The 27,732-nt window shown below is 40.3% G+C and overlaps 1 protein-coding gene across 3 annotated transcripts in view; it reads left to right on the forward strand.

Moving 5' to 3' along the window:
- Nucleotides 1-1,551: 1,551 nt before the first annotated feature.
- The window catches only part of TPD52L1 (TPD52 like 1), a 49,303-nt gene continuing 23,122 nt past the window's right edge, over nt 1,552-27,732 (forward strand). Inside the window, exons 1-4 of one of the 3 annotated variants that reach the window (XM_056488114.1) lie at nt 17,529-17,577; nt 19,227-19,288; nt 19,737-19,852; nt 24,812-24,960. In XM_056488114.1, coding sequence (XP_056344089.1) covers nt 19,264-19,288; nt 19,737-19,852; nt 24,812-24,960 — 290 coding nt within the window. In that variant the 5' untranslated portion in view covers nt 17,529-17,577; nt 19,227-19,263. Of the gene's footprint in view, nt 1,706-17,489; nt 17,578-19,226; nt 19,289-19,736; nt 19,853-24,811; nt 24,961-27,732 lie in introns of those variants that run through there. The other 2 variants (XM_056488115.1, XM_056488112.1) reach the window with 2 other exon arrangements.

Below are 27,732 nucleotides of genomic sequence, written 5' to 3' on the forward strand. Positions count from 1 at the left end.
TTGGGGGTTTTTTTGTCTTATTTTTTTGTAAAAAAAAAAATTTGAGAAATAAGTAATTTTGATGCTTTGCTACAAAATTTTAGGGAAAAAAGAAACTCTTATTTTCTAGCTATAAATGTGGGTTTTTGTTTGACCAAACCCCATAATCATTTTCTTTTGATTATTTTCTCCAATCAAAGTATTACCCATTTGTATAATTTCACAAACTTCTTCCATCCAATACTTATTTCATCTCCCTTCACTGCTTTGTTATTTTTAGCAGTGCAGGCTTGAGAAGCAATGCATCGTCAGTGTGTCCTGGAGGCATTCAGCAGCATCTTATACTCAAATTAGATACAGTGTTTGACTGGATAACCAGCCTTGGAGAAGGCAGCCTTGATAAAACAATATTCTGGACCCATTCATGAGTGAAGTTAATGCGGACTGGTAACAAAGTGTGGAAGTTATGCTGGCACGAGCCAGCCTGGCTCTGTCATCCCTTTGCATGTGTTCCCATGCTTCTGCCATGGGAAAAGGCAGAACTCGATACGCGCAGGTATTCAGGTAAGCCATGAACTCGTTCATTTCAGGCACTTCGCTGTGCCGCTGATACACCAGGTGCCCTTTGCTAAGGTGGGGAGCCTGTGCCTTGCGGCTCCTGGCTGCTCCTGGGGGGAAATCCCGAGTGCCTCCCCTCAGTGCTGTGCGGTGGAGATGGAGGAGAACAGCCGTGACAGCCCGGGGTGCTGTGCGGTGGAGATGGAGGAGAACAGCCGTGACAGCCCGAGTGCTGTGCGGTGGAGATGGAGGAGAACAGCCGTGACAGCCCGAGTGCTGAGCGGTGGAGATGCAGGAGAACAGCCGTGACAGCCCGAGTGCTGAGCGGTGGAGATGCAGGAGAACAGCCGTGACAGCCCGAGTGCTGAGCGGTGGAGATGGAGGAGAACAGCCGTGACAGCCCGGGGTGCTGTGCGGTGGAGATGGAGGAGAACAGCCGTGACAGCCCGAGTGCTGTGCGGTGGAGATGGAGGAGAACAGCCGTGACAGCCCGAGTGCTGAGCGGTGGAGATGCAGGAGAACAGCCGTGACAGCCCGGGGTGCTGTGCGGTGGAGATGGAGGAGAACAGCCGTGACAGCCCGAGTGCTGTGCGGTGGAGATGGAGGAGAACAGCCGTGACAGCCCGGGGTGCTGTGCGGTGGAGATGGAGGAGAACAGCCGTGACATCCCGGGGTGCTGAGCGGTGGAGATGGAGGAGAACAGCCGTGACAGCCCGAGTGCTGTGCGGTGGACATGGAGGAGAACAGCCGTGACAGCCCGGGGTGCTGAGCGGTGGAGATGGCGGAGAACAGCCGTGACAGCCCGGGGTGCTGAGCGGTGGAGATGGAGGAGAACAGCCGTGACAGCCCGAGTGCTGTGCGGTGGAGATGGCGGAGAACAGCTGAGGCGCTGAGGCGCTGGCCCGGGACGGGGCCTGTCCGGCCATGCGGAGCGCCTGTGGGGGGCCCTGGCCGCCAGGGGGCGCCGCTCGGCGCGGCGCGGGGCGGGGGCGGGAGCGGCAGCGGGAGCGGCGGGGGGCGGCGGCGCGGCCCCGGCTGGCTGTCAGCGCCGCCCGAGCCGCGCTCCGAGCGAGCTCCGCGCCGGCTCCGCGCTCCGAGCGGGCTGCGAGCGAGCTCCGCGCCGCACGCACGGCTGAGCCCCGCGCTGCCATGGAGCCGCAGGCACGCGGTGAGTCTCGTCGGGACACAGCCCTCCGGGTCGGCGCGGGGTCCCGTCCCTGCCGCCCCGAGCTGCGCTCACCCCTCGGGCAGGGCCGAGCCGGCGCGGGGACAGCGCGAGTCGGGGCGGGGGGTGCCCGGGGGAGCCGCAGCCCGGGCGCGGGCGGTGGGAGCAGAGCGGTGAGCGGTGCCCGGAGCCCCTGCCTGTGGCGGCCCCAGGCTCGGCCCAGGAGCGCGGTATGACCCGGCCCGGCCCGGCCCGCGGGGCGTCCTCGCCCTGCGCCCCGTCCTGCATCCCGAGCCGGGATCCCCTTGGCTTTCCTTAGGGTTGGGGTGTTGGCGGCCGCCTTCTCCTGCTGCCTTTAGACGTTTGGCGGTCAGGTGGCCGGCTGACAACTCCGTGTTAAGTTGGTGCCGCCGAGGTTGCTGGTTGTGTCCTGCTCCGGCGCCCGGGCTGCAGCCGCTGCCGGCCGGGGACGAGCGGGACGGGCGGGCCGGAGCCGGCATCGCCAGCCCTGTCCGGGCGCGAGCCGCCTCCAGCAGCGGGGACCTGCGGCTCCGCTTCCACAGGGCTCTGGAGCCACCGAGAGCCGCTTAAAACTGGATCCGCTGAAATATTTCTGCAGCTTTGCGAGCGCAGCATTCATTCTCCTAAAGCGAGCTTTTTCTGTTGCAACAGTTACGGCTTACTTAGCTGTTCACATCTATCTCTGGATAAAGTTAATTGGCGTCCAGAGAAGAGAAGAAACTTTTCATGCGAGTTACAAATGATGTTTGGGTCAGCCTAAGATTTTAGCACAGACAGGCCTTGCTCACCTTTATAATCTTTTTTTTTTTTTTTTTTTTCTGTTTTCCAAAGAACCTCGTGGGTTTGTCACACAGGACGAAGCGAGTGGTACAAATATTTCTGCGAAATCAGAATGTTTAGGAAACATTTTATGTCATCCGTAAAACAAGGAGATGAAATAAGCAGGAGACATATACTCATTGAAACTAACTGAAAAAATAGGCTTCCTAATTGGATAGTTAAAATCTGCCTTAAACAAATACACTTACAAGAGGCAACGTTGGCTGCAAATACGTTTGTAGGTAAAGGAATACAGTGGGAAATTTGAGTTCATGATGCTTGTGAATGGGAGTCTTTCTGGCAAGTGTTGTCCCAAAGGATGCATGGCTGAAGCTGCCTGTCAAAATAAATAGGTCTGTGGCTCAGTTCTTGGGATTTTTAGAAGTCAGTATTAAGACTACAGCATCAGATTGTTATTTAAACTAGTTTTCTGAATACATCTGTATAGCTACTATGATGGGAGCTCCTGTTCATTAAACAGGAACGGATACAGAATGATACAGAATTTGAATAATTTCTTGTTTTGTAGAGCTTTTGGAAGACAGTATCAGATTCTGGTTAGCTGGATATATGAACACGTGAATCTTTTGCCTTCTCTGAATAGTAAGATGAGTAAGCACACAAGTTTTCAGTATGTGTTAAAAATTTAGGTCAATAAATGTGTTTTGCTAATGCATATTCGGGTCAGCAATTCTGTTACTTTCCCAGGTCTTGAATGAATTCTTCTTCTGGATGAATAGCTGTTGGCTAGTGAGAGAATGTAAAATTTTACCTGTCACTTTTTTCTTCAGTGTCTCACCTGTATGTCTTATTTCTGCAGTCTCTCAGAACAGACTCCCATTACTAAAAAACAACCCAACAAAAAAAAAAACCAACAAAAAAGAGTATTTCTTTGATAAACTAGCAACACAGTCCAAGATTTTTGTGGTAGGTGTTTGCATGCCAGCACACCTTTGTTTTTATCTTCCCTTGCCTTCTAGACTTAATTTAATGCATGGTACTGCAGTTATGGAGCCTTGCTGGCAAAAAGAATTCAACCTGTATGTGTCTAATGCTGTCAAATTCAGTTAAGTACATGTAAGCACTGGCTAGAAGTCTGAATTTTTCAATCCCAGTTACACATTTTGCAGAGCACAGTTATAGCAGTTCACTAACAAAACAGTAGCAATTTGCTTGAAAGACTGCTCTACTTCCAATATATCCTTAAGCAGCAGGAGAAATGCGTATACATTTGAATGAGTTTATTAATTGCTTGTAAAGGACTTTCAGATGCCCACAGAGAAATGAATTCTGAATGGTTTGTTCCAGTGAGCTCTGCTGGGGCATTGTATTCCAACTAAAAAGATAAAGAAAAAGCTATGCATTTAAAACCATTTAAAAACATCATTTTGTTGTTTGTGCCATTTTATATTGTCCTTAAGGCAGCCTATGCCTGAGTAGAGCAATTTTATGTTCAAAAAATGCATGCAAGTATAAAACACAGATTTCTTCAGAGCAGAAAAATAATTTTGTCAGCATTTTTACATAGCAGCATGAGTCAATTTTGTAAGTCTTAATGCAATGGTGGACAAAAAAAAAAAGTATTATGTGTAAATGTATCAAGGTACTGGGTAGAGGTCACAGCTAAATGTCATGAGTTTCTGCATATCTGTCCATGCCCCGAAGACTGTGAAAATTAAAGACGCTGATACTTACTTTAAAGTAGTAGAGAAAGTTCATGGACTGAAACAGAATTACTGTTAAACATATTGAGTATGTCTGGCAGCATTCTTGTGAATGAACTAGATGAGACAGTCAATCAGACAGGTAATAGTAAGTAATGTTCAAATTATTTTCTAAAGAAATAACCATATGCTCTATGTAAACTAATTCATATGTGTAATAAAAATAATAAATTTTACTTTATATAAATTTTATCTTTAAGTCTCTGGTTGCTTTTTTCTTTGATTACTTGTTGTTCTTAATGGAGGAGCTGATCCAGGAACACACCAGCTAGGTTTGTACTAGGAGCTAAAAACTTTGTAAGGGCATATTTGTTTTCCTTCCTATGGCTGCCAGTTGTTTCTCAAGTGAAAAGTTTGGAAATCTGAAGAGCAGTGTTCCTCTTTGAAAGGTAGATCCAAACTATGTATTTGCCTTTCATCATACTCATTCTTCTCCAGGTCCAGATTAACTAACACATGTAGTCTTGCTTTCCAGTTTAAAACTGTGAATGTCCTGTAATAATGACAGTACCATGGATGTCTTACTCTGTCTCTTATCTGAGAATCCCATATGACTTTAACACTAGAGCTTTGCTCATTACACATTTTTCTCCTTTTGCAATAATTCTCCATTTCTTCATGCATCCAGATATAGTTGTACCTTTTTTATAGTTGTACCTTTCATCCTCTCTTGATTCTTAGTCTGATAAAAAGCTTTGATATGCAGCTTTCTGCTCCCCCTTTACCTACACAGGTAGCTCAACCAGCAGCATCTTACCAATCCTCATGTTTGAGGTGCTTTGCAGAGGAGCACTGACTGTTTTGATCTATGTGCACCTTTTCCCTAAGGATAGGGTAAAACTACTGTTTTGGAGCTGATTTAGTGTAATTGTTTTATGAGAAATGCCTGTCCACATGTGTTTTTTGAGGCATTAGGATTCACTCTAGTTATCTAGGGGTTTGTGCTGCTTCTGTTACTGCTTTCTAGAGCTCAGCATTGCCCCACTATGGAAAGCAGGAGAGAGGACTTTGAAAAGGGTTATGAGGATATTGGTGTAATTGAACTAGCCAGTGATAACCTGCTTATTTCACTGCACAATGGAAGTTTCAGCTGCTGTGTTAGTAAGACCACATGAAGAGGAGGTCAAGTGGAAAAGGCAGGGTTGTAATTTATGATAGGATTTTTAAATATTTAACAAGAGTGCACAAAGCTCAAAATAATACAGGAAGAGAAAATGCATGTGTGGAATGGGTTATTTGGTATATCAGATTTTAAGCAAGTAAATGTCTGAAATCAAATGCAGTGCTTCTCTTTTACACTTCTGAACCTGTACTGTTTTCAGCTTCATGACTCTTGTCACAGGTTGAAATTCAGTTGACTGAGGCTGAGAAAATTTGAGTGACTTCATGCTTCACCTGAGAACTGAAAATAGCATGTGGGATTTGGAAATGAGGTATAAAAAAGGGACATCATCTAAAATCTAGAGCCAGTCTTACAAGTCTTTATAACTTTGACAGTTTTGCAGCCATGAGGACATAAAATGTAGAATATGCTAAAACAAAGACATTGAACTCTAAATCATGTTTTAAAATTCTTGCTCTATTTTTTTCTCCTGTATCTTATTTTCACAGGTCTGGTGGTATGAGCCCTACAAAGCAGCACAAGTGTAATATGAGTCTGCTCTCTGTGCTAGTGGAAAGATGAGTTGCAGATGCTGTCCTGACATGCCTCACTGACTAGTACAGTAGAGAAATGCATTAAACTTTTGAGGTGCTTTGCTTAGGCCGTGTGCTGCTTGAAGAACGTGGCACAGCCTTGGCTGACAGTTGCAGAGGGTTTGGAGGAATGTTGCCATATGTAGAAATTCGTGTATCAATTGGTAGCTTGTTTTGCACAATCCTGGAATTCAGATTTAGAAAGAATGTACTCAACACCTGATTCAGAAAGTGTTTTCAGGGTAAAATGAATTCTTGCTTTCTAATTAGAAAATATCTTTTCAGGTAATAGATAAAAATGAGATCTGGGCAGGCTAGTTTTATGTGATTTTATTTGTATCTCATAGAAATGCACAGTTGCCGTGCCAAATTTTATACATGTAGTGTGCTACAGTCATATCACTGCTGTCTAAACTGGGCCTTTTGGCGGCTGCATACTCTAAACCCATCTTTTGTGAGAAATGGTGAGAAGGGACTGACAAATAGGGATTTTAGTATCAGATGTCACAATGACCTTCAAAACCCTTTTAAACTATGTAAGTGGATTTGTGTGATTCTTTAGGACAGAGATAATATTACTTGCTCATATTTGAGGTCCGTGGATCAAAATCATACCCAAATAGGCTATCATGATTACACTTCTACATCCATGATGTGATTAAGTGTTGCAGGTGAGTAATTGTAAAAGACATATTTAACAAGTGCTTGTATTGTACTTTAGCAGTGACTCTCCCTTTTCTTCCTCTTGTGCTGTCTCTCAGTCCCTCTTTCACTTCATACAAAGAAATAGAACGGCAGCAGTGAGGATCTTGTTGCAAATGTTCTTATCGAAAAGTGTAAAACAAGTGCAAGAATGCAACAACTACAAAGTGATACTTCCTGAAGTGCCATCCTATCATAATGATAAAGCTCTTATAGTGTCTGCAATTTTCCCTCTCCCACTTAAGTACATTTTACTTTTTCTGTACTTGTAGGATTTAAAATCACCAGATGATAAGAAGGGCTTCTAAAAGGCTGCTCTTGTTAATTAATTACGTCTGTGTAAGATTTCTTGAACTTTTTCATCCTTTGTTACTTATTCCAGCAAAATGTTATTGTGCTTATATTAAGTGGCTTGTGGTTAATGGCATGATGAAGTGAAGGATCCGCTATTGGATCCCCAAGCAGACTGCAAATAGTTGCAAAAAGTACTAGGAATTTCTGTATTCTCTTCATGTTACCTGTCGTGTTTTTTTATGTAAGCTGGTTGTTGAAAAACATCTCATGCTTGTAGCTAAAACCCTAGTCTTTTACAGCAACCAAATAATAATAATAATACAGCAGTGAAATTTATGAAGATAGGTTTACAGAGAAAATGAAAAGTCATGGTTATGTGTGTGTATCCCATGGCCAGATAAAATAGCTTCTCATTTAGTCTGCTCTCCAGCTAACGGGCTTTCAGATGCTTAGGAGCTATGTAGTCAGGGATCCAGTTCTTGGATTTTTTTTTTTACATTCTTTGCATTTCTAGTCACTGAAGAAAAATCCAGGGAGCTCAGAGAAGCAGGCTGGGAACAGAAGAAGGTCTAATGACTTGTGTCATTTTCAGAAATGGAAGGCAATGAACTTGAGCAGTCAGTTCTTTCTGTGGCAAGAACGGCTATCAGGAAGAATGCAAACTTATGGATTTTTTTGTTGGTCTTCTAGGGTTTGGTTTCTGCAAAGTTGTCCTGCTCTCACCACTAATGTACTTTAGCCAGCAACTATCCTTGCTGTCCACTAAGAACATAAAGAAAGTACACAGGAGCTAGAACTCTAGTGGTGCTTTAGGCAGAGAGAGACCTAAAGCTACATTCATAAAACATTTTTGATATTCATACAAATGCCTATAGATACAGTGTTGATTTTCCCAGTGAAAAGTGTTTGCATAAAATATTTACGTATCAGGCAGCACCATTTATTTTCATGTGCTTTCTTGCTGAAAGGGCTACTTTTGTTTGTTGATCAATGAAGTTTGTTAGGATCAGATCCTCTCCAATCTGTTTCTTCCTCTACTGCAAACCATTCTTTCTGATTTTTCTTTGCATTTATACAGTCTGATTTTTCTCTGGGTTTTGCATTAATTTGTGAAACACCCTTCCTCCTTAGCCATCCAAACACATAAGTTGTCTTTCTTTAGTACCCGTGCCATGCTTTCAAATTGTATTTAATAATTGCTTAAAAATTAAAATTACTAACATACAAATTGTAAATAAAGCATAATTGAAAACTACATATGGTATGAATTTAAAGGCTTTATGATTTATATTCTGTAAATATTTATAAAGGGTAGCTGACAGGAGGTAATGTTTTCTATGTTTGCTTCTTCAGTAAAGAGTTGGGTTTTTCTGTGTTTGCTGGTTTTTTCAATTGTCTTTTCACCAGTTTCCTCAACTTGCCTTGCCACCTGGGTGGGATGAAGGTGATACAAGTTTATGGTTACAAAAAGATGGCTCATAACCCTCTAAAAGTTTTAAAATACTTCTGCATAGTTGCCTTAGAATAACTGTTTTCAATGTGTTTAGGTGGATTTAGTAGTAACTTGTCAAGCTGATATTGGCTCAGGCATTTCAGGTGCTTATCTAATTCCTCTTTCTATGTTTCTCACTTCAGTTAAAATGTTCTTAATGCACAGAGTAGACTTCAGATCACACTAAGATTTTTAGAGGATGATATGGAGCAAATGTGTCTAGTTAGAAGACCTTCTGAAGGCCTTAGATACATTATATTCTTTGTCTGGTGCATGCTGGGCTGTTGCAGGCTAAATTTTCATTAAAAAGTGATCAGAGATAGTTGTATTTAAACATATCCAGATTTTTCTTAGAGACTAGTAAAATATATGTACATTACAGAGTTAGAGGGGCAATTATGCCAGGAACAGAAGATTATCTTGTGCTCAAAGTATTTTAGGTAGATGGCAGCTATTAACTTATTATTGTGGGAGGAAGGAATCAAAGTCATAATCAGAGAGAATGATGTTTGCCATGTCATTACCTAACCAGTGCTGTGCACTGTTATGTGCATATGAGGAACCAGTGCTCTTGTGAGAGAAAATCCTTCAGTCATGTAGTGGGACAGGTTGTTCAGAACTCTAATAGCAAAGAAAGGATGACGGTGAAGAAGGAGTAATTACTTGAATAGCCTGACTGATTTAAAAAAAAAATAAATGGCTGCTGAATAATGTCATTCAAACATTCATATAAACTGAATCACAATGCAGACTTGAAGACTTAAATAAGGTCTTTGCAGAGCTAAATAACAGATATTATCAGGAAACTGGAAGTCAAATACTACAGGTGGAGGAGAAATGTGTTCTCTTGGTTTAAAATTGCTTCAGAAAACATAGATAATCAGAAAATATAGATGAAGCCTGAAATAAGCCCCCATTTATGAGAGGCTCAAAGATAGAAACCAGATTTAGACTGAGATCCAGAATTAGAAGACTTCTCAGCTGTGTGCAGTTCTGCACAGAAATATGGAGCATGGACATGTCCTCAAAAGGGAGCAGCAGTATTTTGGTCATAGTTATGTGCTGTGTGTGGGAGTCAAGAACTGGGAGGGTAAGAAGAGAGAGAAATTTTAACAGTAAAGCTGGGTAGAGATGAAGATGTGAATGAAAGTTATTAGCAGAGGTGCAAGTATTGGAGTTCTGGTTTATTTCAGAAAAGTATGCTGTGTTATGTCCATCTTGCAACAACTTCCTCAGTAAAATATTCTTACTTAAGGTAGCAGAAGAGTGAAGAGAAGACAAGGATTGCCTTGTGCTCATTTTCTAGACCTTCTTAAGATACTGAAGTTAAAATAGGCATTATTTCACACTGGGTGACCTGTAAAGATTCTTGGTTGGAGGTTTGAATGATATTCCAGCCACTTGAGTGCGGTCTAATGCAACTTCAGTGGCATGGCAACTCATGCCATGTACTTAGCTAAACCCCATCCTTCTCACCCATTGGTCTGCCATTGCCTGTGCCCACAGCAGCTGTCATAGAAGCTCACCCTCTTTGGTTCAGGGCTTATCTTCTCAGCTGATCTTCAAGGAAAAAAGGAAAAAGCCCACACGCTGCCTATGAGATGTATGAGCTGTATGAGCTGCCATTTTCTGCTGGTGTTTGAGGCTGAATTTGGGACCTCAAGGATTGAGGCTGTATGGTGTGGCTGGAAGTGCCCGTCTCTGTCTCCTGTTTCCTGAAGCCCCTTGTCCTGAAGCATGTCACTAGGATGGCTGCATGGGGCATGCCACCTGTTTCTACACAGATAGCCAGGTCCCTAAACTCCAGCTGCCTCCACTCAGAGCCCCACTAAACAGGCACATTTCTTTGTAATGGTGTTTTATGTAACACTGGGTGAGCAAAGCCACAAAATTAATGATGCTAGAAACTCTGAAGGCCTTAACTTGAAGCTTAACACTAGGAGCAGAATAGTAAGTGCTTCATTTCACAACTCAGGGTGCTGGCAAAAAAGCTTGTGGGAAAAACAAATGAAATTTGGAGTTGGACAAGTCCAGGTAGATGGTGCCATTCTGACTGAGAAGTGTTTTGTGTGGTCTGTGTGCAGAGAATTACTGTTACACTAATTTCAAATTCCAGGTTTATCAGGCAACCCACTGCAGCAAGACATCCTGGCTGAAAAGCAGTTCATCTGCAGGAAGTAGTGTGGCACTTAAGTGAGTTGTTTGTCAAGATATTTGGAATATTTCCTTTAAAAAATAAAAATTTTTGTTTCATCTTGAATGTTTCATCTTGAATACAGGGCCTGTGCCACAGAACATGGCCATTGTCTCTATTAAAATGTGTTATTTTCAAATAATATTCATATAAGTGACCTTTATTTTAATTGGATTTAAATAAATTGTGTTGCAGGTAGATGCATCCAAGAGTGGGTCAAGTTTATTTAGGGAAGATTAGAGGAAGTTTCCACTATCATATGACCCCCCCCTCCCCACCCCCACCCTGTTAGGATGGCAAAAGTGCACTGGTGCAAAGTAGCTAGTCTTAATTATGAAGGGATTAAGGGGTGAAACAGGTGGTACTTAAATAATGTGGGGCTGGGAGGGAGGAGGACACAACACACAAGACATGTCTGCTCTGAGAAGTGTATTGATTCACTGCCTCATTTTGGTGGCCATGAGCTTTTACATAATGTAACATAAAAAATTAAGAAAGACTCTGGGAAAAGTAACTGGACCTTTCTCCCAATTTAGGAAGTGATGTCAGCTCTGGAGCCTCCAACTTAAGAAAGACATGGATGAAAAGGCTTTGAGGAGAACTTACAGTACCTGAAGGGGTCTTCAAGAGAACTGGAGAGACTTTTTTCTAGGGCATGTAGTGGCAGGACAAGGGGAAATGGCTTTAAACTGACAGAGTAGGATAGACTAAATTCTAGGAAGAAAATTATTTACAGTGAGGGCAGTGAGACAAAGGAATGGCTTGCCCAGAGAAGTTGTGGATGCCCCATTCCTGGAAGCGTTCAAGGCCAGGTTGGATGGAGCTTTGAGCAACCTGGTCTAGTGGAAGGTGTCCCTGCTCATGGCAGGGTGGTTGAAACTAGGTGATCTTTTAGGTCCCTTCCAACTCAAACTATTCTATGTTTTATTGTTGCTAATTTGTCATTATGCTGCCTACAAATCTTGGTCACAGATCATGGATATTTTGTGCCAAACAGGATGCAATAAGGCAGTCCTGGTCTTTTAAAACTGTGGCCTTTACTCTCCCAGTATGAGAGATTGATCACAGAGGGGAAAGATAATTTGACCCTTTTCTCCCAGCATTTCTAAATTTGAACTTCAGTATGTGTAACAATGTAGAAACATTTATTCTGTATTAAAACAATGGGAGTAATGAATTTGAGCCTGAAGAGCATAAAGAATCTGTCATGTACCCAATTATAATTGTTTCCTGTGTATTTTCCCTCGTACATTTACAGGACCAAAAGTGACACATCTGTCTTACATGTTGAAATAGCTGGAAGGGGTGTGAGAAAAGCAAGCAACCTGCTGGCTGCAGCATGACTTTGCTAATTTTTAAATTGCACTTTTAAAGATCTTGTTTTGATCTAAAGGACACAAAATATGACTACATGAAAAATTTATTTTGTAATTTAAAAAAATATAATTTTATTACTTCTTGCAGTATGGATACATTGTTGGAAGTTAATTGAGGAGGCTTTTGGGTTTAATTATACTGCTGTTAGATTGCTATCTAATTATATTCTTTTGCACCTGGCTTTAGAAAAGTACAATAAACTGATTCATTCTTAGAAAAGGTTATTAAATGCTGCCATTAAGTTTCAGTGATTTTGATTCAGTGAAGCAAATGCGTGATCTTAATTATACAATTGATGGGATTGCCGTCACTTCTACCAGCTGAGGACCCCAGGTGCCTCTCTATTCAGGGATGAGAAAAATGTACTGTCATGTATTTTTAGCATGAAAGGGTAGGTTTAAGAAATGTGACTGACAGCTTCCACCTCTGACTCCTAGCATTTCCATGCCATAGTTCTTATCTTCCCCTACATTGCATTTTCTCTAGTTTAATTATATAGGCATTATTCCTTCATTTGTTTTATGCTGTCTTACAGTTTCTAGAGTACTTTATTTGTAGAGAACAAGTCCCTTTTGTGATGCAGTTATCCACTTTCTCATTCCCTATTATTCTATTATGGCTTCATCTTTTTCTTTCTTTTCCCCTGTTCTTCTTAAAGAAAAAGAGATGACAACTCTTCCACTTGAGGCATTTTTTTCTTACCAATGTCTTCACAGTAAGTTGTGCAGCATGATCAATAGAAAGCACAGAAATTGGTACAATGCTTTCATTACTTTCAGTTTGACATAATAGAAGAAACCTTCTACTGTCTTTAAACTATTATATTTCACAACAATTGCTTTGTTTTTCTGTAGCTACAGCTTGAAAATGCTACCCTTGTCTTGTCCAGGCATTCAGGATTATTATTCTATACAAAGAGATCTTGCTATAGGGTAAAAATGTATAAGATCATCCTTGCATTCCTGGACATTTCCAATAATTATTTTGCTTGGAAGATCAGTTCCCAGGTTGAAATCTTAGGTTGAGGTAAGTGATATGTATTTTTTTAACTGTTATTGCTGTTCTCACTTTTAGCCATCATGCCTCCATGTTTGGCATGATTATCAAACTTCTTATCAATGTATATGGTTTCTTGGTGTAGTGGTCAAACTGTTGAGTCTCTTTTCTGCCCGTTTTTTGTGTGTAGATTGTCTCTTTTCACTGGCATAGATTGGCAGCTGTGTCAACGGTTTCTGGTGGAAAAATAAGGTAGAGACTTCCTCAAGGTATGATTAATTTCTTTTTATTATACTAAAACAGAGAAAAGGATCAGCATGGAACAACTGGCTGTTTATCCAGGAGCTTCAAATAAAAGTGTTCCTTTGTTTGGAAATCTGCCAGTCTATCTCATAGCTGTGGATAGATTTTCTTACTGCTTGGGTTTGCAGGGGTTATGAGATGGAAGGGAAAGCTTTAATGAAGGTAGTAATAAGCTCCAAGTTCCAAAATGACCAGGGACACCTACTCTGAGATTTTAGACTACATCCTAGAACTCTTGAACACCCAAAAGCTGTACTCTCTCCCTCTCCTTGACAGTACTGCCAAACTAAATTTCAGTTGAGAGAGGGAATGAAGACACTTGCCCATCCATCTCTCTCTTCCAAGGAGCATACTCAGAGCAAAAAGAAGACTGAGCCTACATGGTTGCAGAAGGTCGAACCTACATTTTTCTGTGATGTTTACATTTTTAATCTACATCATTTGTGCATCTTGAGTATTTCCCTCTCTTAACCAGAGGGTGAATCCAGCCTCTGAGTTTGTTTTTCAACCATAACTTCAAAATCGACCTTATATTCTCAGTTCTAAGTCCTTTAGGAGAATGGCAGGCTGTATGTAATTGTTAGACTGAAGCCTAAGCAAGTTCTAGGCAAGTTCAGACTTGTCCACAGTTAGAACCAGAGAAGGAAAGATCTTCCTTCAGTACTTGTTTTCTAGGTAAATTAAATGATAACATATTTTCCTATTTTGATCTTCCAATAACTTTGTAGTGGAAAAGATGGTGTGGAAATCCTTGCAACTTCTGATAGCTTTTTCTGATCAATTTAGTTATTTAGTACATGCTTCTATTCCCCCTTCTCCCCCCCTTAATCTCTATATCTGGCATTAAGACTACATTATAAAGAAGATCAAAGACACTAATGCAGTGTCTGGACAGTTCTTTTGTTCTACTTACCATTTCATCCCTTTGAAGACTTAACCGCAATTTAAATTTATGAACAAGTGTTTTCCAAATTAGGAACTCTAATGACACGGCAAAAGAAGCTGTAGCAAGTAGTTTTGCTTACTAGAAGGGTTATGTAATTTGTTTTCTCACTATTTGATGTGAATGCTAGATAACAAGGTAGATACGGTGTTTTTAATTAGTTGGAAGACAAAAAAGCAGAGCAGTAAAAGCACTTCAATTCTTTAATACTTTGTTAACACAAAGGATCATCTATATAATTCCCTGAAATAATGTTAGAAAATGTACACAGACATGTTTTTTACCTTAATTTTGCTGTCATTATGGTTAATTCAACATACATCAGTGCCTATAGTGTAGCTTTTCCTATGTTGGATTTTTGGGGAGTTTTGGGGTTTTCTTTTTTAAACAGTCAACATACAAGAAATATGTACTACTCTAGAACATGGGTCTGAGATGAATACAGAGAAAATACATGAAAAACACTAATTAAAACAACTTGAGGTAGTTAATCTTTAGATACCTGAATAAGTCTAAAAATCTGTCATGGATTTTATCATTGTATTATTTGGTTACTTTAAATTTGCAGAATAGTTACAAATCTTCTGCTAGATTCTAAGTGGCTTATTAAATTTATCATCCCTGCAATTCTACTGGCAAACATATGCGCAGGTATTGATCGATGCTGAAACAGTTTCTTGCATTAAATCAGATTTAACAGCAGACTGTAGAATTAAGGTCACTAGTCTTAGCCACAACTACTATGAACATCAGGAGAAAACTCAAAAATGCCCGTTTCAACACACTGGAACTACTTGCATGATTGTTGTATTATGTTATCACATGAATCTTTCAGAAGAACACAAGAAATGTGTTCCCCCGGTTATCCACCTCCTACTTCTCTGTATATAAGTCTCTTAATACAAAGGGGTTTCTGCTCATTTGTTTCAACTTGGATCCTTCTGTATGACTTGCAGTTCCTAATTACTGATAATCCCATACTTTTAATGTTTCATGCATATTTTATGATGATTATATGTCACGGTAATATTTCCTTTAAAAGTAGAAGGCAAACAGCGTTTTGTGTTGATTCGAACCTGCTATATGATTTCTCACACTTCTTGAGAGTGGAGTTTTTTGCTATTTTGAGGTAATGTGTCCAGAGAATCATTAGTTTGCCTGTTTGTGGAGGATAAATGAGTTACACATGAGTATACTTCTAGTGTAACTTGCTGTAGCAACAGAAGACCATAGGACCTGCAGTTTTGATTGTAGTCTGCAGCAATCCTACACCACAAGAAGGGGTTGTCTGGAAGAGATAATGAGGGAGGTGGGCTGGGTCTTGTGTATGTCTCTGGGCAGAGTCTTATGACAGCATATCCCAAAGCTAATTGTTGATTGATTGATTGATTGATTAAGCTGTGGATGGAGCTTCATTGCAAATGAAAGAAGTGGAGAGATGGGGATAGGTAATGAGAACTCCTTAGCTGTCCCTGGAGAATGAGGGAGGGGAAGTTCAACGAACAGGTTCTAAGACAGCTTCTGTTCCATTGATGCCTCTTGTGTGATTTTTTTTTTTTTTTTTTTTTTTAGTGTAATAGGAGTGCTGGGCAGGCACAGCAACTGAAATTAAAATCAGCAGTAACAGAATTAACTTAATCTGTGTAAGACATACTAAGAAAAGAAAACAGATGTTAGTAGTAGTGTCTAGGCTCTATCCTCATGCTTTACCTGTTAGTGGCCTGCTTGAATGAACCTTGGAAAACCTATGCTTTAGATCAGTATGTGGAGGTCAATGCCTAAAATACTGTGCTGTTAGTAAAGGACATAAGAGATGCAGGACATCAACAATGCCACAGATTCTTGTAAATGGCTGGTAATCTACTGGATGAATTCTTAAATTCTTTCAGGGAAGCTTGTAACACCTATACTGCAAGGTGAAGCAAAAGCTATTCACCCACCCAACAACTGAATTGCTCTTCTAAAAGGGTGGAAAGTTAATTTCCAATTCCACACTTGGACATTAGTGCAATTCTGAAATAATAGCACCTCCACATCTGAACAATTTAATAACAATTTAATCATAATTCCAGTTTTTCCAGATCTGACCACAGCTGGAAAAAAGGGATGATCTTCAGCATTTCTGGGTGGAGTGGGTAAGAGGAGAGGAAACATGAAAGCAATTTTTTTTTTTTTCTGCTACCAAAGACCTTATGTTCATCTTGAAAACAACTCAGCTACCTGTACAACTTCCTTCCCAGAGGGATCAAGCCTTCATGGCTCATAACTAATACCTATGCATCTTTAAACAAAAATACTGTTTTTCCTCGGAGTATTCCTGTGTGTATGTAGCTGGGCAGGAGAGGAAAATGCCTCAGTGTTCTTCAATCCTGAGAGGAGACTTCATATCAGTTTACAGTTTTCTCATGAGGGGAAGTATAGAGGCTGACACTGATCTCTTTACTCATGTCCAGTGACAGGACCTCAGGGAACAGCCTGAAGCTGTCTCAGGGGAGATTTAGCTTGGATATTAAGGAAAGGTTCTTCACCCAGAGTGTGGTTGGACCCTGAAGAGGTTCCCCAGGGAGGTGGTCACAGCACCAAGCCTGACAGAGTTCGTGAAATGCTTGGGCAGTCCTCTTAAACACATGGTATGATTCTTGGGGTTGGCCTGTGCAGGGCCAGAAGCTGGGCTTTGGTGATCCTTGTGGGTCTCTTCCAACTCAGGATATTCTGTGATTCTATGCTTCTATTCCATGCCCATCCAGGATTTTGAGACTGTACAAGAGCAGAATGTGTAGGTGGGCTTACATGACATCCATTGACATCAGTTGTAGTGGGATCAGTTGATCCCCTTGACATCAGTTGTAGTGGGATGTGCTAGGCTGCTCCGTCTTCTGCAGGGTCACAGAACTTAGTCTGGAGACTAAAGTGTGAGAGACTACAGTATCTAGAGAGAGAAACCAGTGACTGGTGGAAATGTTCTTCTGGCCTTGCAGTGTCACACAGTGCAGAGACACCCACAAATCCTGAGCAATAGGTACACCTGTGATCCAAAGCAACAGTCCTAACTCCAGGATCTGAAGCACTATGTTGGGTTATCAGCACACCTGGGCTGATGACCTCTGTAACTCCAGTGGCAAACTAGTCCAGTCTGAGCTGATGGATGCAGACCTCTGTTGTGCTCCGTTACAAATATAATGTCATAATTGTAACCACTCTGCTATTGTTGCTGTTAGAATCTAAGTATTCTCACATGAGGATGTTTCAGAACTCAGACTGCCCTAAAGAAGGCTGTGGCCCACAGTATGCTGGAGAGATATTCAGACCGGAACTGTGAGATGACTAAAGTGAAACTTTTGCAGAGGAACAGTGATCATTAGGGAGGACTGTTGTGGCTTGAACAAGAAAGTAGAGACTGAATGATCAGACTAGATTTTAGAGGACTTAAGCAAGAAGCAAAGAACAAAAACTGGGAGAGGAACTGGATGAGTTTGGAAAGGACCATAGAGAAGATTGACATGAATTTGCTGTTTTGGAATGAATTGCAATTTCAGTCCAGCCTTGAAATTTAAACTTGGCCATTCGGCCTAGTGTTAAGTGTTATTTAGTTGTTTCTGGTGATTTTGTCTATGTTGGCTTGCATCTCTTACCTGTCCATTCCCATACTAGTATTGTCCCTTGAGCACAGATCTGCCCTCTTTTTGGCTTAAGGATCAGCTGCTCCAAGATCACCTCTTTTCAGCATCTATGCCAAGGCTTCTTTTAAGGGTTTTCAACCCTGTTGTCTCTTAGATCCTTCCCATCATTTCCAACAGCTGCCCTGTTCCACTGCTCCTCCATCCATGAACAAATACTCCTTTCAAGACTGTGCAGACTAAGTTTAGCTTGAGTCCCATAGCAACACTATTAATCCTCAAACAAATACCAAATAACAATTGTGTTTAGAGGTGTAGGGGTGTTAATAAAGGTGATTTGGGAGGGTTCCTACTGAAGAAATATGATTTTCTTTTGTTGTGACTTCAGCAATCTAGGTTTTCCTGGCAAGCTGCTTTTTGGTAATAACTAGGATATCAACTACTTCTATATGCTTTCATGTTTTTAAAAGGTTTTGTGCTTAAGGGTGGTGATCTATTTCTGTATATGGAGCCAGGCAGGGGTTCAGCACCTGTGTTGCTGTTCTTTATCTTCCCACTCAAGGAAGATTGTAATTAACAAGGCTGAATTCACTCCATTGTGTTCTGCAGGGAAGTTGATGGTATGAATTGAATCAGTTGTCTTCTGTTAAATAGAAGGAAATCCAGGTACACTGGGGGACTCTAGGTGAAGGAAATGGCAGAAGGCTGGAGGGAATTTATTTTTCTGCCTGAAAATGTAAAGTACTTAGTTACAACAGACTTGTTCCTTGTAAACTCTGTTCTTTAATGCCCAAACTTAATCTCTGTATAATAGAGTATACAGGCCTCTGTGGAGCTAGGAAAGAAATTTCTCTCTTCCAAATTAAGCAGTATATAGGTGTCAGGAATCAGCAGAGATGGCTGATTACTCTGCTAGGGAACTGAAATAAAGGGAAAAGTGCTGTCCCAGGTGTAAGCTGGAGGAGATTTTTCTTCCACAATAGAAGAAGAGCTAGAATTTTAAAATTTGTTCCAAAGTAACCAGTTATCTCATGGTTTGCATTGTTTTCTCTGCAGACCGTAAAGAATGAGAGGCTCTTAGTGGCTGGTGCCCCAGCAATCTTCTCTTCACTGAATGATTGGAAGATAGGGAATTTTGTTTCATCAGTGCCTATTATGACAGGCAGGCCCAAGTTTTGCAAGCATTTATGTATGCACTTATCTTGCTTATTGTAGATACTGACCCTGATCTTGGGCATGCAGAAGGAAAAAGTAACGAGGTCCAGTGTATTTGGCCTCCCCTTCATAGCTTTAGACTGAGCAATCAAGGAATGCTTCTCACTAACATTCAGAAAATTCAAACAATAGGTGTGGCACTTGCTTCTGCAAACTGTGTGCATCTGTAATGTTTCAAATTGCTGCAATCAGAGGTACTTTTAGAGAAAAATTGGCTCTGTAATATACTTCTTTTATTATTCAGTATACTATTGCTACTCTTTGCATGAGTGATCCACATTATTCAGCTTTCTTATTTTGAAGAAAAAGCTTTCTTTTTTTTCTTCTCTATTGTTAGAAGCAAGAAAATGCCTTATCAGGGATTAGTGGGGTCCAAGGTCTTTGGTTTCTGGGAATGATTGGTTCTTACATGTATTAAATTGCTCCTGTGCACACATTAGCCTCTGATACTTCCAATAGCTTTTCAGAAGAGAAGCAGAATGCAAATGATTGTAGCAGGAAAAAGTTGTATTTTCTTTGTTGGCTTTTATTTTTTTTTTTTTCCTAGTGGATGAATATTAAATCATTCTTAGATTTTAGGAAAGGCCAATGCAATAATTGAAATAATTAATAATGGTTGTCTTAATCTTTTAAATTTTTAAGGCCTGTTGGAAACTCAGTCATTCCATGAAGCAGATGAAGATGTGGTCACTGATGTTGATTTCACCAATATGATTTCTGAAGAAGAAAAAGAAGAGTTAAAGATTGAGCTAGCCAAGGTAATGAATTTGAATTTTTGTGAGTGTTACTGTTTCTACTTCCTTAAACTGGAAGCTATTAATTGTAGTATGAAGTATACATTATAAAAACATGCCCCTCCTTTTGGATAAAATTATTCTAGGCTACAATAATATAGCCTATAATTTTCTTATATCTCCTTTTTGAAGGTTAAATATCTTCTACTTGATGATTGTACTGCAAAAGTCAAATGAACGTTTCCATGTTAGTCAAGACATGTCTTTATTTATAAACATTCCTTTAAAAAGAATGAAAAGTGTTCTCATTAGATCTGTGGTATTGTTATTACAGTGCCACCTGATAGAAATTTTTTTTTGTGGTGCTCAGAGGAAAAGGTAATGGTGATGGTTCCAGAAGAGGCTGATGACAACAAGCACAGTAATTTTATCACATTTTTGTTTCCTTTCTGCTGACGTGTTTTGAGAAGGGAGTATCTTTTTTCAGGAGTCTGGAACTCAGGACCCTGTGAAGAGGCTTAAAAAATAATAATGAGATGGGAGGAAAAAGGTGTGAATCATGTGATCTCTTTATTACAGATTTAAAGAGATTGTCTAGATTTGATCTACCATGGAAGGATGGATTCTGTTTTAATTATTGCTGAATACCACAAAAAAAGTGAAATTTTGGAATGGCAAGTAGATAATGGGGAAAACTGTGGGTTCAGTTACTTGAAATATGAGTCAAATAACAGAAATCACAGCCATACAAAGGTGAAGAGTTGGTTTTTGCCTTAACTGTAATACTTTAATTGATATTAAGTTGTAGTACTTAGAGTACTTACAAAGTATTCTTTTTTACAAAGAACTAACATGGTAATGACTTACAAGTAATTTACCTGCAGTTCTGATTCAGGATTTTCAAGTAAAACAGAAGACTGTTTTATCACTGTAATATTTTATCAATCTTCGAGTTTCTGAGTTACTAGTTAATTTTTACTTCTTTGCTGATCCTGTCACATCTGTAAACAATCAGATAGAAGCTCACAGTTTACATGTTCAGTTTATCAAACAAGTTAGGAGTTGGCATATTCATCACATATCGAGACCACAGGCACTGGGCACACACTGAAACTCAGGAGGTTCCCCCTTAATACCAGGAAGCATGTTTTTAATGTGTGTGTGACTGAGCAGTGTACCCCAAGATGTTTTGGAGTCTCCATTCATGAAGATATTTAGAAGCTTTCTGGGTACAGTCCTGGGAAACATGCTCTAGGTAGGGCTTGAACCAGATGTCCTACAGTGGTCTCTTCCAGCCTCAGCCATTCTGTGATTCTTTTCTCTGGTGGAGAGGACTTCACAGGCAGATAGAAACAAGGAAGGAAAAAAGCCAGAATTTCCTGCAGTCATCTGAGAATGATATGCCTCTCTCAGCAGAGTTTAACTCAAATGTTTCTGGGTGTCCCTTCTGCTTACTGATTGCCATAGGAGAGAAAATTCCCCATAGCTCATGCTGAAAATGCTTTAATTCCTGTACTCACATGCTAGTGAGAGATTGCCTGTCAAATATTATGATCTTGACTGACCTCGGAATTATTTTCTGAATTTCTCATAGCAGTTGACTGGCATGCAGCTGATGCTTAAAAGCAAAGTAAAACTGATAATTACACTAAGAAAGGTTTGGAAAACTTGAATGTAGAGTGAAACAAGTCTGAACAAAGTCTAAAGTCTAAAGAGGTTTATGACTGTTAGAAAAGACTGCAAAAAATGTGTGACCTTGCCTCCTTCAGAAAGAAAAATTTGCTAATGTGGGAATTGGGTAATGTTTCCTTTTGAAAAGCTGTTAGTCTGTACTTACAACCCCTTTCTGCTCCACTGATGATAGTTTCATTTTCTTCCATGTCCTTATGTGCTACCTAATACCTGTTTGAGCCTGTAGGAACAAGGACCTCTTACTGTTGTGAGAGGTAAAACTCATCCTTAATTCTGCTATCATTAGCTGGTAAAATGGGGATCTGTTTGTGAGCACCTGTTGTGCATTTATTTAAGCAGAAAATATATGTTCCATCTCTGTGTTGTGTATCTAATGCATATATTCTGTTTTCTCCCTCCTTCCCACTCTTACATTAGGAGAAGAACAAGCACTACTGTTTTTCTGGCAGGATTTTTTTGTATCCTCTATTCCTATTCTCCTGCTAATAGTCTCTTTTTACTGGAAGCTTCTCAGAGCATGGACTTACTCTGTTCTTGTATTTGTAGCCTAGCTAACACAGCAGGGCTCTGACTCTAACCAAGCCTTAGGATTTCTACAATGCAACTAAAATGAGTAACTCTTACAGAAACTTGTAACAGTCATCTGAATTTACAGAGGTCAGTCTGACTTTTCAGAATAACAGCAGAAAATTGTAGCCCAAAAGGTTTACATAAGGCCAGAAGATTGTTAGCAGAACAGATTCCTCCCACCCCCCTCACTGTGAGGAGCATTGTGCAATGACTCCTGAGTCATGCTGGGGGCTAGAGATTTTGAGGTGCCTTGCTCACTTCTGTCAGTTGTCCTTCCATTACGTTCATCAAAGTAGTGATTTACTCTTTGGTGTCTTCCCCCTCCCACACCTTCCCAGAAGGAGCTATCTGGTTTGATCTAGCTGATGCACAGGTTCAGCAGTGTGTGTTACTGCATGTTTGTTCCCAGTCTGAGGAAAGAGAATAATAATAATACCTTTTTCTGCAAACTTGCAGGAGAAAAGAACTTTGCCTCATATGCATCTATATTCTTCTGGCTCTGTTGCACTTTGAAAGAAGGGAAGCATGAGAACTAGAAGCTTGTATTTCTGTTGACTTAAGCACTAGTTTTATAATGGAGTTATAAACATTTACAAAAGTGGACTTTTAAAAAATTCCTAAACAAGTGATGCCTGGCTTCCATGAGAGTTATGTATGTTACATGCTTAAATGCTTTTCAAGATCCTGCTGTAAGTCCATAATCCTTCCTTCCTACTTCAGAGTCGTCACTGATATTTGAGCACTTGAGGGCGGCTTTGTATCTGTCATTGCTTCAAAATGATGGAAGTTGAGGAGGATTTTGTCAATTCAAAACTGATTGCTGTGTTATAAATAATAAATTACTTAATAAAAAATGTTGCTCATACTTCTGCCATTGAGCACATGGCTGATGCTTGCTTTGGCTATCACAGCTTTAAGATGTCTATTCAATGGAACAGATGGAAAGTAATTTTAATAGAAGCCCTGAAATGTTTATGTATTCAAGAACCTGATGATCAGCCTAGTGCTGGCCCATAACTGTCCTGGCATCAGTTTAAGTTAAGTTCTTTAGCAGTGTTGCACAGGCAGTCGTGCACTAAGGGGTTGCTCTTGGTGAGGAACAACCTAAAGGAGCTCTGAACTGCTGCCTGAGGAATGCTGACATTTGTGCTTTCTTTCTATAAGCATTTAACCAGTTATCCTCTCAGAAGAGAGACTCTTGACACCTGCCTCTTCCATTTGCAGTTTAGGAATATAATGGAGTGTAAAGGACATGGGGAGGAATGAAGCAATTTGGATTGCTCTGTATCAAACAACAGTGTTGGTGAAGTGTTGGCATCACTTCGCTCAGGTCGTGATTTTGCTTTGTGTTTATAGTCTTGCTGCTTAATTCCTGAATTAACTGAATATTTAGATAGCAGGTAGTGACAAAAGAAAGTGATAGCCAGGGGACTCAAGGATGAGACTTTTCCAAGAACAGTAAGCTTGCACCCAGTTTTACAGTGAACCAGAATGTATGAATATGTAAAATAAAATAATGCTGGTACTGATGTCCTAAATATAGCCTTGGAGGTCAGCACTGTTTCAGCTGGTGCTTGCATCATTCCCTGCAACCTATGGAGTTAAATCACAGGGAGACTGTGGTTCCAGGGAACTTAGCATATGGCAATCAGATAAGCTGCCATATGTTACCTTACTAACATATGGAGGAAGGAACACAGTTGGTAATTTCTAAACTTGAAGTGAAAGGCAGCTGCTCTGGTGTCACTTGCCCTTGTTAGCTTCAGTATCTCTGTGTGCTGCTTGTATAGATTGGCTGGGGAGGCTTCCAGGTAAGGAATGCAAACCCCTGCTCACTTGCAGGAGTGCTGCCCAAGGAGCAGGATTCTGAGCCAGCGGCAGGACCGTTCTGGAGTCCCTCCTCTTACAGTCCTGTCTTCTGGTTCCTGCCTTGGTAAAACACTATCTTTGATTAAATATTTCAAAAATATGTCTATTACATGGAGAATTATATTCCTCTGTTTGGGCTGGATGGCATCTTTACAGATTGAAATTGCAGAATTTGGTTAAATACTAGGATCTCTGGAAATACTAATCTGCTCTGTCTTCTGAGTGCTCTTATGCTTTGGGTACTGATCACTCATGTTAATAGTTCAGCTATAAATTTTTATGTTACAATTTTGAAATATGTGAGGCCTAAAACACATAAATAAAACTCATATGATAAGGATATAATGTTTGATGGTACTCTCAAGTCATATATTATCGTGCAGTTTTTTCTGTTTTTTAATCTGCTCCTAAGAGTTTGCATATGCTTTTTTCAGAACCAGAAGACTAAAAATCTGCAAGTATGAAGTTAAAAGCCTGTGCATTCAAAGAAAGATATTTGCTTGAATTTTCCAGTGTTCTTTTGTCCTGTCCATTCCCATTTTACTAGCAAATGAAAAGCTGGTGTTTGAGACTCCTAATGCCCTAAGGCAGATTTGGGTGAAGTTGCTTCCTTACTGGACAATTCTCTCTCTTATCAGATGCATGTGTGTGATGGTGAACATAGGTGACACAGAGGCACTAATTTAATATAGTACCAGCTCTGTTCTGGGCATGCCTTTGTGACTTCCACAAGCACTTGACTCTGTCTCTCATGCTATCTACAAAAAGCATGAGTTTGTGAGATTCATTTAGCCTCTTATCATTCTTTGGGAACAGATTAACACCTTTCTCCTTTCTCCATTTTTCCCTCAGCTAGAGGATGAAATTTCAACTTTGCGGCAAGTGCTAGCAGCCAAAGAGAAGCACCTGGTTGAAATTAAACAAAAACTTGGCATAAGTCTGATGAATGAATTGAAGCAGAATTTTAGCAAAAGCTGGCATGATATGCAGACAACTTCTGCGTGAGTACTGAGCTTTATACTTACACATATGAACATACCATGTTTTTCTAAAACTTTTTGGACTGAATTAATAGCAACATTGGTAGAAAGAACCACCCACCTTTCATCAAGTGCTGTCTGAAAAGTCATTTGCTTTTTTTTCCCCTCTTCATTTGACAACTGAATTTGACACTTAAGGAGAAGAAGTGAGCTTCTCCACAACTGAGCTGAACTGGGAGCTGACAGCAAGGAAGGCAGGGGGGCAGTGGCATCATCCATGAAGGAGCAGTCCCACAATACCTGAGCAAAGAGAGCAGAGCAGGTCCAATGACAGCAAAGAGGGTCAACACAAGAGTTCAGATCTCCAAGTGCATCTGATGAGCCAGGTCCTAGGTCAAGCCAGGGAGTTAAATCTGTGAGTTCAAGATCTGTGAGGTACCTGGCCAGATACAGACATATCAGTAATATGACTTGACTAGGTTTTGGTATAGCTCCTAAAAGAAGGGAAAAGGTGCTCAACAAGATTCTCCCAACTCTTGCACAACACTTTCACACAGTCTTACCCAAGGTTTCACAGCTGTGCAGTGCCAGATCTCACCTTGAGCCCCCAAATTCAGGGGAGTGGGGCAGAAAGCATTAGCAGTTCCTCTCGGTGCATTCAAGGTGCTGACAGAGACTTGATAAAATATTTTAAAATACTCATTTTTACGTTAAAAGAACTATTCCTTGTATTTTCATAAGAAATCAAATAAGGTATAAACCCCTTAATAAAAATACAGTTTGTTTGTCTCCTGTCTCTCACTGTTGGATGGTTTCTCATCTAGGTCCTGTTTCTCATGGCATGTCATTAGCAGGGGTATCAGTGTTGCCTTGCTGAGGATGTCTGGCATGTGCTAGGAGAGGACAGTCTAGAGACACTAAGCTTTAGGAGAGAGGAGAGGCACAAGACATCTGAACTGGAATTACTGGGAGAGACTAGCAAAATTTTGAAACAAAAGACTTTCATTTTTACTTCAAATTTGATAGTAAGTTTCCAGATAGCTTTTCATGTTTTCTCCACATTGACATTTTCCACAAAGATAGACTTAGGAGACTTTTTCAGTATGGTGGCTGCTACTTTTTATTTAAGGTAGTTTCAGAGACTACAGTCCATTAGGTAGTAAGTGTCCAGAAATTGTTATGTGGAACTGAGCAGCCAGAGTCCCATTTGTGCCCCAGAAAATTCTCATGTTTATGGTCCAATTGCTGTACAGTCCTGCTAGACCCTTATGCCAGAATACCAGTGCTGGTAAAAAACATGGTAATCCAGCATTCTTAAGAATGGATGTGTTGAGTAATAGAGGTGATTCATTGTTGCTGTACCGAAATAGCAGTGGAATAGCATTATTCACAAAGATTCTCTGATGTAGGAAGGATGAAAAGCTTGTTTAAAAAAAAAAAAAAGTTCAAAATATTTATATGCCTGTACTTTAGGTTTCTAAATCGACAATTACATATTTTAAAATGACCTGGTTTTAAGAGGACAAGTTTTTTTTTTCACTTAGTTGGTGTGCTTTCCTGTAAGTTAAAACTACTTTTCTTTACCAGGGAACTTTTCAAAGCCACAGAGCACCAAAGTTTTTGTCCACTTATTGTTAATCTTTTAAAGATGTCAATTTAGGGATGCATTCTTAGCGTTAGAGTGGACTTAGGGGAAGAGGAGTGGACTTCTGTCAGAAAGAATCCTGTAAAATGTGTTTGACCACTAGTTAAGAGCTGTGACCTCACTTACAGGATGCATGCCACCTCTACTGACTAAATTTAATCTTGAAATTTTGAATATTTTAAAGCATTTACATTTTAAACAGTTGGCCACAAGTTCCTTCTTAATTTCCTATACTATTTAGTGTACTAATGTTTTGTATAATCTATGAGATGGGGGAGGTAAAGGGTTGTGCTATAGAGGACATCAGTAACTAGAGAGCAAATGAATGCCTTGAGTTTGGTTTGGTTTCATGGTGGTAAAGCATTCAATTGGAATGGCTTCCCACACACACCTTTTTAATAATTGGGTTTTCAGTGAATAGAGGTGGGTGGGTGTTCAACTTCTAGCAATGCAGGTTTTTTGTATTTTAAAAATAGATAATTCATTCTTATTTAGATGCTAGAAGCAGGGCCATGTTGGTGGATTTTGAGGTTATTTATTTTAGCTTAAGAAATAATTACAAATGTCTTTACATGGATATTTGTAAAGACTATAATTGAGCTTTTCTAATTATTGTTCTGCTGCTAAAGAAGGGTTTTACATAACCTGAATGCTTTGTATTCTGTTGAAGCTTCTTGGTGGTGCTTCTGTAAAGTTCCCACAGGTCTCCTTACCTTCTGTACTTCAGACTATATAGTGGATTAAGGTAGAAGATAGTATTTATGAAGATTCACCTGTTTTTAAACGGAATCACAGAATATTTGAGCTCACCAGCTAGAGCAGAGTGCTCAGGACCATGTTCAGTTAGGTTTTGAATATCTCCAAGGATGGAGATTTTACAGCTTCTCTCGGCAACCTGTTCCATGTTCAATTAATCTTGCTGTGAAAAACATTTTTCTTAAATATTAAAATATTAATATATTTTAGTATTTCTTGCATTGAATTTGTGCTGGCTGCCTCTTGCACTTTCACTAGATAATTCTTAAAAGGGCTTGCCTCTACTTTTTTTTCTCCTTTCATTAGGTTGTTTGTACACATTGATGAGATCCTTCCATGAGCCTTCTCTAAGGTGATGTCCGAGCTTTGTCAGCCTCCTCATATGAGAGGTG

Source organism: Oenanthe melanoleuca, chromosome 3, assembly GCF_029582105.1.
Source record: "Oenanthe melanoleuca isolate GR-GAL-2019-014 chromosome 3, OMel1.0, whole genome shotgun sequence".
Taxonomy (NCBI): Eukaryota; Metazoa; Chordata; class Aves; order Passeriformes; family Muscicapidae; genus Oenanthe; species Oenanthe melanoleuca.